The sequence below is a fragment of the Homarus americanus genome, unplaced genomic scaffold (assembly GCF_018991925.1).
Source record: "Homarus americanus isolate GMGI-L3 unplaced genomic scaffold, GMGI_Hamer_2.0 scaffold19065, whole genome shotgun sequence".
NCBI lineage: Eukaryota > Metazoa > Arthropoda > Malacostraca > Decapoda > Nephropidae > Homarus > Homarus americanus.
In genome coordinates, this window is record NW_024757463.1 from 152,129 (window position 1) to 168,424 (window position 16,296).

Below are 16,296 nucleotides of genomic sequence, written 5' to 3' on the forward strand. Positions count from 1 at the left end.
ATAGTTTAGCCATATAAGGAAGAATATGGCGGGTACATTAACAAATATATACAATTATTTCCTCCACAGACGTCGCGTTTTAACTGGTAATATAACTGTTTCTATAATAATTATTAATTTAACCTCACGGGAAGTTTTATTTGAGGGGAATAAAAGAGAGGGATAAAAATATATAGCGATCATTAATATAAAAACCCCATCTATAACTAACACATATAAACAAACATTACATAACAATATCATTCTTATTTACGTCTTTTATCAATAATCTAATTTATAATAACAACAATAGGATATTAATGGAGTAATAAGTCACACACATCATTTCTTTATCATTACTCTACCTGTAGGGTGGAATGGAGGGGAGGGGAGGTCAGGTGTTGCTTCTATTTGTAGGTAGAAAATGTCTCACCACCGTCGACTTGAGGATCTACGTCACCTAACGAATAAACTGGTAAGATGAGAAGTGTAGATTAATATGTGTACCTGTATTATGTACCTGTGTATAATGTATAGTGTATGTGTACCTGTATGTATAGTGCATGTGTACCTGTATGTATAGTGCATGTGTACCTGTATGTATAGTGTATATGTACCTGTATGTATAGTGTGTGTACCTGTATGTATAGTGCATGTGTACCTGTATGTATAGTGTATGTGTACCTGTATGTATAGTGCATGTGTACCTGTATGTATAGTGCATGTGTACCTGTATGTATAGTGCATGTGTACCTGTATGTATAGTGTATGTGTACCTGTATGTATAGTGCATGTGTACCTGTATGTATAGTGCATGTGCACCTGTATGTATAGTGTATGTGTACCTGTATGTATAGTGTATGTGTACCTGTATGTATAGTGTGTACCTGTATGTATAGTGCATGTGGACCTGTATGTATAGTGTGTGTACCTGTATGTATAGTGTGTACCTGTATGTATAGTGCATGTGTACCTGTATGTGTGTACCTGTATGTATAGTGTGTACCTGTATGTATAGTGCATGTGTACCTGTATGTATAGTGTACCTGTATGTATATGTGTACCTGTATGTATAGTGTATGTGTACCTGTATGTATAGTGTATGTGTACCTGTATGTATAGTGTGTGTACCTGTATGTATATAGTGTATGTGTACCTGTTTGTATAGTGTGTGTGTACCTGTATGTATAGTGTATGTGTACCTGTATGTATAGTGTATGTGTACCTGTATGTATAGTGTATGTGTACCTGTATGTATAGTGTGTGTGTACCTGTTTGTATAGTGTATGTGTACCTGTTTGTATAGTGTGTGTGTACCTGTATGTATAGTGTATGTGTACCTGTATGTATAGTGTATGTGTACCTGTATGTATAGTGTATGTGTACCTGTATGTATAGTGTGTGTGTACCTGTTTGTATAGTGTATGTGTACCTGTTTGTATAGTGTGTGTGTACCTGTATGTATAGTGTATGTGTACCTGTATGTATAGTGTATGTGTACCTGTATGTATAGTGTATGTGTACCTGTATGTATACGTGTGTTATATTAGAATTAGATTATATTACAATTGAATTATATTACAATTAGATTATATTAGAATTAGATTATATTAGAATTAGATTATATTAGAATTAGATTATATTAGAATTAGATTATATTAGAATTAGATTACATTAGAATTAGATTATATTGGAATTAGATTATATTATATTAGAATTAGATTATATTAGAATTAGATTATATTAGAATTAGATTGTATTAGAATTAGATTATATTAGAATTAGATTACATTAGAATTAGATTATATTAGAATTAGATTATATTAGAATTAGATTATATTAGAACTAGATTATATTAGAATTATATTAGAATTAGATTATATTAGAATTAGATTATAGAATTAGATTATATTAGAATTAGATTATATTAGAATTAGATTATATTAGAATTAGATTGTATTAGAATTAGATTATATTAGAATTAGATTATATTAGAACTAGATTATATTAGAATTAGATTATATTAGAATTAGATTATATTAGAATTAGATTGTATTAGAATTAGATTATATTAGAATTAGATTATATTAGAATTAGATTGTATTAGAATTAGATTATATTAGAATTAGATTATATTAGAATTAGATTATATTAGAATTAGATTATATTAGTTAGTTAGATTATATTAGTTGATTATATTAGAATTAGATTATATTAGAATTAGATTATATTAGAATTAGATTATATTAGAATTAGATTATATTAGTTAGTTAGATTATATTAGTTGATTATATTAGTTGATTCCTGCCTTCGATCGGGTTATGTTGTTATGGTATTCTTTGTTCAGGCTGGCTGGTTGTATTTAATGTTTTATGTAATTTGATTTTTGAATCCTGTATTGATTTAGTTGTTATATTGGCAACCTTAAAGTAATCTAGTATGGTCATGTGATTAGCTGTGTCTTTGCTATTTGTGGTAGTAAATATAGTTCTATTTTTTATTTTCGTTTCTTTACTGCAATCGAGTATTCATTTATTAAAAGGGGTTATATTCAATCGATTACAAATTTAAGAACCACATATTGTAATTCTTTTTATATACCTTCAAAATCAGTTTCATCCAACAAAATATTTATACTAGCAAATAAATCACGGTAGGTCCACATGATTCAAGATTATGTTGATAACCACAAGAATAAAAAAAACACAACGTTCCCAAGCACTTTCATGTTTGTCTGATGGTATTTGTGTTTTTCTATTTCAGTTTTGTATTCTGTATGTGTTTGGTGTCGATTTTTCTGCCATACAGTAGTTAGGGTTTGGTTGAACGAGGTGGTTACACTATGTAACTACTGTAACCCCTATTGGCTATGCATTCACTTTACTGTATACTATAGTACTGTATTAGGATGGTACAGTATATACTTTATGTAACTTCAATACAGTGAAACCTCCATCTAATGAACTATATAGAGTTCAAAGTACATTATATCGAGGGTCCGTTATATTTTATGGATAGAGAAGTTCGGTATATGGAGGTTTTGCTGTGCAGTATCTCACTCAGTGCTTCTCTCCCACAGACAAAATGGAAAACGGAAATCTCCTCAAGTTCCAGATATTCAGACTCCTTAACGGTCCGGTGCATCAGGCGTTCGTGTACCTCTTTCACCAGACATACACCCAGGATACAGACGTTTACAGCTGCGCGGTTAAATGCGGCTTGACGGAATTCTTCACCGAGACGGAGCTGTCGGCCCTACGTCACGAGAAGCGACCTACGCGACACAGTCTCCCGTTACTGTTCACCATCCTCAAGACGTGCTGTCACCCCTCGCTGGCTCCCCCTGACAGTCCTATCTGGAACGACGCGCGTCACATACCCACAGATCAGCTCTCGAACGAGGCGCCCGTCGAGAATCTCCTGGTGACGTTCCTGAAGACTTACGAGGAATTTTGCACCAATGCCCCGCTCTCTCAGGAACGCTTCGACGAGAAAATATCCGAGATAACACGCTGGCTGGAGTGGTTGATCGAGGGAGCCGGGAGACACGACATTACCGGCAGATGGAGGGAAGACTTGCAGAGAATAATGGCTGGTTTTCAGGACGTGTTGTCGGGGGAGAGACGTAAGAGTTCCTCGGCAGAGATTACCGGTATGTTACATGACTTAATATTGTGTCTTGAAGTTTTATACACCACAGTTTTAGTTTGGTTTAATAACATAGAAAGTGTCCGAGAAGTTGTACATTAAACCTAACCTGACCTGACCTAACCTGACCTAACCTAACCTAACTACAGTAAACCTAACCTAACTGTTGGGTCACACTGTAGCGTACCGTATGTGGCCAGTTGTCAATCCTCTTTAGTTGTCTATTTTCTCTTTGTATGGCCACACAAACGTCCATACATGTAATATATCTCACACTCAGGAATGAGGTAGAATAGAAACTCACAATGCACTTTCTGTATATATATATTGTTGTACAGCGCAATGCTTAGGAGTGACTAGGTGAGGAGTAGCATGCTCAGAGGTCCTGTAGGGCGAGGAGCTTTCCAAGGAAGCTGGGTGGTGAGGAGCTGTGAGAGATGTTGCTGGTCCGGTAGCCGAGTGTAGAATGAGTTCCCCGGTCAGCCGGGGCCGTATTTATGTGATTTAGGAAACTCAGGATATGAGGTGCTCGTAGCGCGAGGGCCAATCACGGGAGCGTAAGGTGTGAGACGCTCTGATCCTGAGCTGGAAGTTGAAGGTCGAAACTAGGTCGGCGATCGTACCCCTACATCCACTGCATAGACCTAGTCTCTCGGCGTAGCTGGCTGTACGCTGGGGGTGCTTGTGGTTGAAGCGGAACCGCTCTTGCCTCGCAAGCAAGATGTCACGGGTTCGATTCCCGGGCAAGCGGAAGTTGTTTGGACACTCTTGCCCGCCCCCTTGGTCCCTGTTCACCTAGCAGTAAAGTAGGTACCTGTTGTAAATCGAAAGGTTGCGAATTCGTATTCAGGGAAAGTTGTTGGAGCTTCTAAACTTGGAACTAACACAATCCGGAGGAGTGGTGACCCTGTGGGGTATGGGATGTTTGGTTCACACTCAGGATGGGATGGAGAAAGGAAACTCACAATGTGCTTTCTGTATACATGTTGTATTGGATGTACAATGCAGCTTGGTGCTGGGAAGGCAGCATGGTTACAAGCGTGATGTAGAGAGAGCTGGTTGGTGAGGATGCTCAGAGGAGGACAGCTTGTGGGTCGCCATGCTCTCCGGCGGGAGCGAGGACCGCCAGGCAGCGGCGGAGGAGGAGGTGTTGCTGGCTGGTTGGTGTTGGTAGAAAGAGACAGATCACCACGAGGTCAGGTCTTAAATAGCGGGAGGTAGGCGTGGCTTAGTAGTTGACCTCCGTGATGTATGGCGGCGCTGGTTGACCCAGACCACGAGGCATACACTGGGGAATTCGCGGGGTCGGCTACGCAGCGACAAACAGCGTTTGTAGGGGAGAAATCCACTATAACCCGAGGATCACACACCCAACACAAACAAAACCAAATACGTGCGCTATGCGCTAACCAAATAAACGCAGTCGTGTAAAGCCACGGCACTATCTCTCCCCTACAATTCCCTTCCTAACCTCCTGCTCCTTCCTCTGTCATCTTCCCCGCTCTGCCTTTCGCTACCAACACTATAAACGCCTGTATCTCATGACTACACTATAAACGCCTGTATCTCATGACTACACTATAAACACCTGTATCTCATGACTACACTATAAACGCCTGTATCTCATGACTACACTATAAACGCCTGTATCTCATGACTACACTATAAACACCTGTATCTCATGACTACACTATAAACGCCTGTATCTCATGACTACACTATAAACGTCTGTATCTCATGACTACACTATAAACGCCTTATCTCATGACTACACTATAAACGCCTGTATCTCTTGACTACACTATAAACGTCTGTATCTCATGACTACACTATAAACGCCATCTCATGACTACACTATAAACACCTGTATCTCATGACTACACTATAAACACCTGTATCTCATGACTACACTATAAACACCTGTATCTCTTGACTACACTATAAACACCTGTATCTCATGACTACACTACATAAACGCCTGTATCTCGCAGCTACACTACGCTGCCATCACTGACTACACTATAAACACCTGCTTATCCTCATGACTACACATAAACGCCTGTATCTCGCAGCTACATAAACGCTGTATCTCATGACTACACTACTGAAACGTCTGTATCTCATGACTACACTATAAACGCCTGTATCTCATGACTACACTATAAACGCCTGTATCTCATGACTACACTACTTAACGTCTGTCTCCTTGTGACTACACTATAAACACCTGTATCTCATGACCACTATAAACGCCTGTATCTCATGACACACTATAAAAACCTTCTGTATCTCACTTGGCTACACTCTAAACGTCTGTATCTCATGACTACACTATAAACACCTGTATCTCATGACTACACTATAAACACCTGTATCTCATGACTACACTATAAACGTCTGTATCTCATGACTACACTATAAACGTCTGTATCTCATGACTACACTATAAACGCCTGTATCTCATGACTACACTATAAACACCTGTATCTCATGACTACACTATAAACACCTGTATCTCATGACTACACTATAAACACCTGTATCTCATGACTACACTATAAACACCTGTATCTCATGACTACACTTAAGCTTGTATCTCGCGGCTACACTAAACGCCTGTATCTCATGACTACACTATAAGCGCCTGTATCTCATGACTACACTCCTAAACGTCTGTATCTCACTGACTACACTATAAACACCTGTATCTCATGACTACACTATAAGCACCTGTATCTCATGACTACACTATAAACGCCTGTATCTCATGACTACACTATAAACGCCTGTATCATGACTACACTATAAACGTCTGTATCTCATGACTACACTATAACGCCTGTATCTCCATGACTACACTATAGACGCCTGCTTATCTCACTGACTACATATAAACGCCTGTATCTCCATGACTACACTATAAACGCCTGTATCTCATGACGCTACACTATAAACGCCTGTATCTCATGACTACACTATAAACGTCTGTATCTCTTGACTACACTATAAACGCCTGTATCTCATGACTACACTATAAACGCCTGTATCTCATGACTACACTATAAACACCTGTATCTCTTGACTACACTATAAACACCTGTATCTCATGACTACACTATAAACGCCTGTATCTAATGACTACACTATAAACGCCTGTATCTCATGACTACACTATAAATGCCTGTATCTCATGACTACACTATAAACACCTGTATCTCATGACTACACTATAAACGCCTGTATCTCATGACTACACTATAAACGTCTGTATCTCATGACTACACTATAAATGCCTGTATCTCTTGACTACACTATAAACGTCTGTATCTCTTGACTACACTATAAACGCCTGTATCTCATGACTACACTATAAACGCCTGTATCTCATGACTACACTATAAACATGCACGTATCTCATGACTACACTATAAACGTCTGTATCTCATGACTACACTATAAACGCCTGTATCTCATACTACACTATACGCCTGACGCCTGTACACTCATGACTACACTATAAACGCCTGTATCTCATGACTACACTATAAACGTCTGTATCTCTTGACTACACTATAAACGTCTGTATCTCATGACTACACTATAAACGTCTGTATCTCATGACTACAATATAAACACCTGTATCTCATGACTACACTATAAACGTCTGTATCTCTTGACTACACTATAAACGTCTGTATCTCTTGACTACACTATAAACACCTGTATCTCATGACTACACTATAAACACCTGTATCTCATGACTACACTATAAACACCTGTATCTCTTGACTACACTATAAACACCTGTATGACTACACTATAAATGACTACACTATAAACGTCTGTATCTCTTGACTACACTATAAACGCCTGTATCTCTTGACTACACTATAAACGCCTGTATCTGACTGTACACTACTAAATGCTGTATGACTACACTATAAACGCCTGTATCTCGCTACACTATAAACGTCTGTGACTACACTATAAACGCCTGTATCTCATGACTACACTATAAACGCCTGTATCTCATGACTACACTATAAACGTCTGTATCTCTTGACTACACTATAAACGTCTGTGACTCTATAAACGCCTGTATCTCATGACTACACTATAAACGCCTGTATCTCTTGACTACACTATAACTGTATCTCTCTGTATCTCTTGACTACACTATAAACGCCTGTATCTCATGACTACACTATAAACGTCTGTATCTCATGACTACACTATAAACGCCTGTATCTCATGACTACACTATAAACGCTTGTATCTCATGACTACACTATAAACGCTTGTATCTCATGACTACACTATAAACGCCTGTATCTCATGACTACACTATAAACGCCTGTATCTCATGACTACACTATAAACGTCTGTATCTCATGACTACACTATAAACCCCTGTATCTCATGACTACACTAAAAACGCCTGTATCTCTTGACTACACTATAAACGCCTGTATCTCTTGACTACACTATAAACGCCTGTATCTCTTGACTACACTATAAACCCCTGTATCTCATGACTACACTAAAAACGCCTGTATCTCTTGACTACACTATAAACGCCTGTATTTCTTGACTACACTATAAACGCCTGTATCTCATGACTACACTATAAACGTCTGTATCTCATGACTACACTATAAACGCCTGTATCTCATGACTACACTATAAACACCTGTATCTCATGACTACACTATAAACGCCTGTATCTCATGACTACACTATAAACGCCTGTATCTCATGACTACACTATAAACGCCTGTATCTACTTCAGTGGATGTTGCAGTGGAGCTTCGTATGCGTCATCAGCTGTATCGAGAGCCAGAGCTGGACCCCCTGTTGCTGTGGCTGACTAAGGCTAAAGAGATTCCTAAGAAGAGGACTCGAAAGATAACCATGTAAGTATGTGTATATATGTGTGTGTAGTGTATATGTATGTATGTGTGTGTAGTAAATATGTATGCATGTGTGTGTAGTATATATGTATGTATATGTGTGTAGTATATATGTATGTATGTATGTATGTACAGGGGTATGTATGTATGTATGTATGTATGTATGTATGTATGTATGTGTGTGTGTGTGTTCGCACACAAGGTGATATAGTGCGTCTAGTGTGGCAGCATTATGTTAGTGTTAAGGTGCAGGCACTGCTTGCTCCCTCTTGCTTCCAGCTGCCGCCACTGGCTAGCCCTCGTGGTGAACAGGGAAGCAACTTACATAAGTCTTCCCCTGCCAGTACACAGCCTCCTCACCATCAAGACTCCTGCTGTGCCTCCTTGTGGCAACACACGATAACTGGGTGCCTCGTGGGCCCAGGCTAGACCAGTAGGGGATCGCGGAGTAGCAGTGGGCCCCAGAGGGACGGCGCATAGGCCCACTGGCATATGGACACGTCCTGGCGCCTACCAACCACCGCCCCGCTGCCTTGTGGATTAACCTTGGCAGGTATAAGGCTACGGGAGTAAACCCCAAACGATAAATCTACGGTGGAGCCCCGCATCAGGCAGACATGCTTACAGAGCTCCAATACCTTGTTTAGGCAGGCCGACAAGTTCAAGTGATCGTGGTAACTCCCACGATCCAAACACTGGCATCTCATTGACTACATCATTGTCAAAGAAAGAGATCATCGAGGTGTCCTCATCACCCGTGCCATGCGTGGCTCACACCACTGTGACACTGATCATCGACTCAGAGCCAAGCTCTCACTTCATGCTGCCCCAAAACGGCAAAGGCAGCAAGCCTCCATAAGAGGTTTTAATACTAAGCGTCTGGAGAATCTAGCGGTAGCACATGCACTCAGAGAGCAGTTCGAACATGGGCTGATAAACAACCCAATCACCAACAACCCAAATCCCAGTGCCGAATGGGGTATTCTTAACACTGTTATGACAAAAAGCTGCAGAGACCCTCGGCCAGATACCAAGAATACACCAGGACTATTTGATGAAAATGACCCGGCAATCAATGTACTAGTCGATGATAAACATGCTGCTTTAACTGGCTGGCAGAACAATCCTCAGTCTCGGACCAAAGCTGATACCTTCCGCAAGAAGAAAGCGGCAGTGCAGCACAAACTTCACAATCTAAAGAACGACTGGTTTAAAAATACAGCATATGAAACGCAAAACCTTGCAGATCAACACAAGATGCAACAATTTTTCAATTCCAATAAAACATTTTATGGGCTAATCACTCATGGCACAGCTCCCCTCCACTCATCAGACGGTAACTCCATAATTAAAGATGATGACTCCTTCAGCACTGGAAAGAGCACTACTATTCGCTGCTCAACTGAAACACCGATGAGGATGTCCTGACTACCCAGCAGGTCCCTCAGCTTCCAGAGCTGACCCATCTCAGCTATCCACCATCCCAAGATGAAGTAGCTACCACCATCAAACTGATGTGTGTGTGTATATGTGTGCTACTTTACAGTCACCTAACGAATAGTAAACGTAACGCTGGCGGGCAACTGAAAAGGTATAATGATAGTCTTATGACAAACCTGTAATAGTGCCAAATCGACCCCCTCACCTGGGAGACGATCACTCCACACTGTAACGCTTGGAGGAACACCACACGAGAAGGTGTCAATACTTTCGAATTAGCCCGACTGAAAAACGAGGCAGACAAGTGCCAGTGACGAAAAGATGCAGCCACAGCCCCTACCACGCTAGATGTAGTCCTGCTGGTCCTGTATCGGCCTCTCTAGTCACCTCAGAGCTCACCAACCTAGGTGACATCCCTCATAACTCATCATTGTATCATAGCTGGATGATCGTCATACTAGATTACCAGTGACAGCAAAGTAGTAGTAGTAGTATGTGTTGTCAGGTGTGTGTGTGTGAGTGTGTGTGTGTGTGTGTGTGTAGTATGTATGTATGTATGTATGTATGTATGTATGTATGTATGTAGTATATATCTATGTGTGTGTGTGTGTGTGTACAGTATAGAGAGACGGTATAGATAAATGGTAATAATATTTCCACTTTTTATTAAGGTAAAATTATAAATTTTCTTTACTTATCCAATATTTTCTGACAATACAAATATGAAATCTAAGTATATAGAAATTCTAAAATGAAATACAGTAAAAGTAATCAATAATGAAAAATGAATACATTGTGACTGTGCACTTACCTTTAATGTAGTCAGCTGAATGCACACGGGACCTCAATAATTTTTTAATTAAGCATGGAGACTATATTAATTGGATGAAACAGAGGAGACAGCTCGAAAATACGTAATGTTTAATGTATTTTATATGACCACGGCCGCCGTATGTCCCAGTTGTCGTAAGTCAAATATGTCATAAGTCGAGGAGAGACTGTACAGTACAGTATGTCTATCTTTTTAGCTATCAGTGAATCATGTGAAGAAAAGACACCCTAGGTTAAGTTAAGCTAGGTTAGGAAACACCTCAGGTTATTTATCCCATTATTAACCTAACCTAATCATGCCTTGGGGGGTATTTGGTTAGGTTAGGTGACCTCCAGCCACTGTATGCTATAGGTACAGTCAGCAAAAATATATTCTGCTCCCATAGGTCTGATGGCCTCTGCAACGATCACTGACTGAGGCCATGTTAATTTGGTATAACCAGTATGATGTATATTTTATATCACATAGTTAATACAGGGAAATTAACAGGAATCACCCATGTAAGTGAATGTTGTTCATAATTCTTGGTCTGGTGTGTCATATTGTATAACACCATAAAAGTGCAGAAATTTTTGTTGTTGACTGTACTTGGTTAGGTTAGGTGACCTCCTGGGTTGGACACTTAAAGATAACAGTTAGGTTAAGTGACTCACTCAGGAGGAAGGAACTGTGTGGGTGAGATAATGTTCTCTTATACCCACAGTCCAGACCCGGGCCAGAACATAGGTGTGGCGACCCTAGTGACCGGACTCGCTGCCGACGACGAGAGCTCCCACGGCACGGTTTGTCTCGTCAGAGGAGAGGCGGGGTGTGGCCGGTCGTGTCTGGCTACGCTGCTGGCGTCGTCTTGGACGCAGAAGGACGAGCGGGTCAGTCTGATAGGCAGTTACCAGGCAACCATTGTCGTGTCTGGCACGGCCTTTGTGTCGAACGAAGAGGATTTCGTCTGCGTGATTCTTCCTCTGTGCTCGACGACTCACGGCGCGGATAAAGTGAGGACGTGGTTGAGAGAAGTTCACGTACTGCTGGTGATCGACGACGCCGAAGAGTTGAGCACAGAACGTACTCAAGAGGTAAAGGACCTCGTCACCGGATCCCAGTCTCTGTCCGCGGTGATGTTAGCTCTACCCTCGTGCTATGACAGCCTACGACGGGATTGGGCCGACCTCGCACCGGTGAGGTTACATCTGAACGGTTATAATCGGGAGGAAATCGTCACCCTGGCCGAAGAATACGTCGGCCGGAGAGCATCGACGGCGGACCCGAAATGCTTGAAAAAATATCTGACAAAAAACCTGTGTAGACTGAGTCAGGTGTTGAAGTACCCCGACTCTCTCGTACAGGCGTGCGAGTGTTATATGGAGAGGCCGGACGCGTACGACGACATAACCACGTCCACCGACATGCTCTGGACCCTCACACTGTGGAGAATTAACAAAGCGGTCGGTAGCCCGGAGGGAACCATCGGCACTAAGGCATTACAGTGGCTTATGATGGCAGGACGAAAATCTCTAGAAGCTTTCAGGAAAAATAAAAGATTGGAAGGTGACATAATGTTGGAGCTGGAGACAGAAACCTCAAACATGTTCCCCGAGTCGGTGGGTCGGACTCTAGTGTCGAGCGTGTTCAAGCAGCGTCATTATTACGGGGCATGCGGGAGAGGCTTCAGCTCGGTGCACGCCGTTCAGCAGGAGTTTCTCGCTGCTTGGTACGCGGTTCACAAGATCGTCGAGTTTAAAAAGTGGCGGCAGTTAGTGGGAGACTCGCAGTGCGCCTACCGGCTGGCACTGTTTATAGGGGGTCTCCTGTCTAAAATGAAAAGGTGGTCTCGTAATTTATCCGAGTTGGACGAGCGAAGGGCTATCGGTTCGGTGCTCAACCACGGGGAGGAGAGCAGCGAGAACCTGACCTTTAACCTAGACCTGGTCGCCGAGGTGAAGGGAGCGCCGCAGGTGGTGGAGTACATTGTGGAGATGTCGGAGTACCCGGACGAGTGGAACGTCAGCGCCGCCGACGTTCAGCTCATTCCTCTCGAGGCTCTGCTGATGAACGTCGCTCCCACCAGAATATTTCTAAACGTGGAGGAACTTAAGCCGTACTCAGAGTTAAGTAAGGTCATCGGGTTCCTGTGTCGAGTGGATATATTCGTGTGGCTCGACAGCAGTTCTCAGTACAGGTACGGCAACGACGGCAAAATGGACCGCATCGTTAAAGCATTTTTTACCGAACACGTCATGGCCAAAGTCGATTTACTGGCCGGGTGCGTGTCGCTGAAGGTGATGCGCGAGTTTCCATCTAAAGCGGCCTTCAGTCACCTGGTGTATATAAAGATGCGCGTCCTGGACAAGAAATGTCTCTCTACATTACTGGACATAAATAAATACCTTCAAAAGCTACTGTGGCTGGAGGCTAAGATAGATTTTCCGATCTTGGATGAGGAAATAAACGACTTGCCTTGTTCTACGGTGCCCCTGATGGACGTCCACCTGCAGGGTATAGAAGACTCCTCTGTGGCCAAACTCGTCAACCTCCTTGGTACTCTTCACACCTCTTACACAGGGATCCACTTGGAGAACACAACCTTTACTCCCGAGGGTTTGTTCGTTCTCCTTAAGCAGCTGCAGAAGAGAGACATCCGCTTGTATTCGGAACCTGAGTCGAGGGAACGCTTCAGGCGATGGTATTACCCCCAATTGTCGGCCTGCGATCCCTCCGTCAAGCTGACCGACGAGATGGCGAAGGAGATGCTGGGCTACGACGACCGCATCTACTACAGCAACCACGTCGTGACCTCCTCGTGCTTCGCGCTGGCTCTCGACGCCTGGAACTTGATGTCGTACCTGGAGGAACAACAAGACATTGTACACTTCACTTACAAAACAGAAAATCTTTCCTTCCTCAAAAAGCTCGACGGATCGGTCACCATCGAAGCTCATAACGAAAACCTGAACTATAAAATGACGTAGGAAATGAGTTACGAAATGGGGTTAATGACGTAGGAAATGAGTTACGAAATGGGGTTAATGACGTAGGAAATGAGTTACGAAATGGGGTTAATGACGTAGGAAATGAGTTACGAAATGGGGTTAATGACGTAGGAAATGAGTTACGAAATGGGGTTAATGACGTAGGAAATGAGTTACGAAATGGGGTTAATGACGTAGAAATGAGTTACGAAATGGGGGTTAATGACGTAGGAAATGAGTTACGAAATGGAGTTAATGACGTAGGAAATGAGTTACGAAATGGGGTTAATGACGTAGGAAATGAGGGGTTAATGACGTGAGGAAATGAGCCATGAATGGGGGTTAATGACGAGGAAAGAGTTTACGAAATGGAGTTAATGACGTAGAAATGAGTTACGAAATGGAGTTAATGACGAGGAAATGAGTTTTTCACGAAATGGGGTTACTGACGTAGGAGAAATGAGTTACGAAATGGGGTTAATGACGTAGGAAATGGAGTTACGAAATGGAGTTAATGACGTAGGAAATGAGTTACGAAATGGGGTTAATGACGTAGAAATGAGTTACGAAAATGGGGTTAATGAAATAGGAAAGGAAAGTTACGAAATGGGGTTACTGACGTAGGAAATGAGTTACGAAATGGGGTTAATGACGTAGGAAATGAGTTACGAATGGAAAGTACGAGGTAGGAAATGAGTTACGAAATGGAGTTAATGACATAGGAAATGAGTTACGAAATGGGGTTAATGACGTAGGAAATGAGTTACGAAATGGGGTTAATGACGTAGGAAATGAGTTACGAAATGGGGTTAATGACGTAGGAAATGAGTTACGAAATGGGGTTAATGACGTAGGAAATGAGTTACGAAATGGGGTTAATGACGTAGGAAATGAGTTACGAAATGGGGTTAATGACGTAGGAAATGAGTTACGAAATGGGGTTAATGACGTAGGAAATGAGTTACGAAATGGGGTTAATGACGTAGGAAATGGGTTACGAAATGGGGTTAATGACGTAGGAAATGGGTTACGAAATGGGGTTAATGAAATAGGAAATGAGTTACGAAATGGGGGTTAATGACGGAGGAAATGAGTTACGAAATGGGGGTTAATGACGTAGGAAATGAGTTACGAAATGGGGTTAATGACGTAGGAAATGAGTTACGAAATGGAGTTAATGACGTAGGAAATGAGTTACGAAATGGAGTTAATGACATAGGAAATGAGTTACGAAATGGGGTTAATGACGTAGGAAATGAGTTACGAAATGGGGTTAATGACGTAGGAAATGAGTTACGAAATGGGGTTAATGACGTAGGAAATGAGTTACGAAATGGGGTTAATGACGTAGGAAATGAGTTACGAAATGGGGTTAATGACGTAGGAAATGAGTTACGAAATGGGGTTAATGACGTAGGAAATGAGTTACGAAATGGGGTTAATGACGTAGGAAATGAGTTACGAAATGGGGTTAATGACGTAGGAAATGGGTTACGAAATGGGGTTAATGACGTAGGAAATGGGTTACGAAATGGGGTTAATGACGTAGGAAATGAGTTACGAAATGGGGTTAATGACATAGGAAATGAGTTACAAATGGGTTAATGACATAGGAAATGAGTTACGAAATGGGGTTAATGACGTAGGAAATGAGTTACGAAATGGGGTTAATGACGGAGGAAATGAGTTACGAAATGGGTTAACAAAATAGATGCTACATGGTCTGTGGAGTGTGTAATGCGAACTATATTGATTCCGAGTTATTAAGAAATTCGATGAAAAGCATAAAATTTTTGGGCTCACATTGTCTAGGTGGACTTAACCTGTATAATTAAAAAAAAAACGTCATTTGATAATTTTTCATTAATTAATTTGAAAGAAATATTGTTTTTTAATCAGATTTTAGAGGTTAATCATTATACTAATTTATATAATTAACGTATGTGTTATTCTGGTCACATTTTAGGATAGTGATTTGATCTGTCTACTTTCTCTTCCTTCCTTCCTTCTCTCTCTACTTCTCTTCCTTCTCTCTGCTTCTCTTCCTTTCTTCCTTCTTTCCTCCTCTACCTCTCTTCCTTCTTTCTCTACCTCTTCCTCTTTTCACTTCTCTTCCTCCCTCTCTTCTTCCTTTCTACTTCTTCCTTCTTTCTCACTCTTCCTCTCTCTCTCTTCTTCCTTCTCTTTTCTTCCTTCTTTCTCTTCTCCTTCTTTCTCTACTTCTCTTCCTTCTCTCTCTACTTCTCTTCCTTCTCTCTCTACTTCTCTTCCTTCTCTCTACTTCCTTCTTCTCTACTTCTCTCCTTCTTTTCTCTCTTCTTCCCTTCTCTCTTCTCTTCCTTCTTTCACTTCTCTCCTTCTCTCTCTACTTCTCTTCCTTCTCTCTACTTTCTCTTCTTTTCTCTCCTTCTCTCTTCTTCCTTCTCTCACTTCTCTTCCTTCTTTCCTTCTCTTCTCTCTCTCTTCCTTCTTCTCTCTACTTCTCTCTTCCTTCTTTCTCTTTCTTCCTTCTCACTTCTCT

At 41.4% G+C, this 16,296-nt stretch overlaps 1 protein-coding gene across 2 annotated transcripts; it reads left to right on the plus strand.

Moving 5' to 3' along the window:
* Window positions 1-352: 352 nt before the first annotated feature.
* Window positions 353-15,362, plus strand: LOC121857527. Of its 2 annotated transcripts, XR_006087228.1 has the most exons (5): window positions 353-454; window positions 3,059-3,631; window positions 8,417-8,540; window positions 11,513-14,068; window positions 14,461-15,362. XR_006087228.1 is itself a non-coding variant. In XM_042353611.1 (4 exons), exons 2-4 carry the CDS (start codon window positions 3,064-3,066, stop codon window positions 13,773-13,775), a joined length of 2,955 nt encoding a protein of 984 aa, XP_042209545.1. In that variant the 5' UTR covers window positions 353-454; window positions 3,059-3,063; the 3' UTR covers window positions 13,776-14,075. The 2 variants fall into 2 exon arrangements, 1 of the variants encoding a protein (XP_042209545.1); XM_042353611.1 differs by lacking the exon at window positions 14,461-15,362 and having other exon boundaries at window positions 11,513-14,075.
* The last annotated feature ends 934 nt before the right edge of the window (window positions 15,363-16,296 follow it).

What these genes read in the sequence shown, in the direction of transcription:
- LOC121857527 (XM_042353611.1), top strand. Translation starts at nt 3,064, where the DNA reads ATGGAAAACGGAAATCTCCTCAAGTTCCAGATATTCAGACTCCTTAAC. An exon ending in TTCCTCGGCAGAGATTACCG is followed by an intron (nt 3,632 to 8,416) that starts GTATGTTACATG and finishes TATCTACTTCAG; the next exon opens with TGGATGTTGCAGTGGAGCTT. An exon ending in AGGACTCGAAAGATAACCAT is followed by an intron (nt 8,541 to 11,512) that starts GTAAGTATGTGT and finishes TTATACCCACAG; the next exon opens with TCCAGACCCGGGCCAGAACA.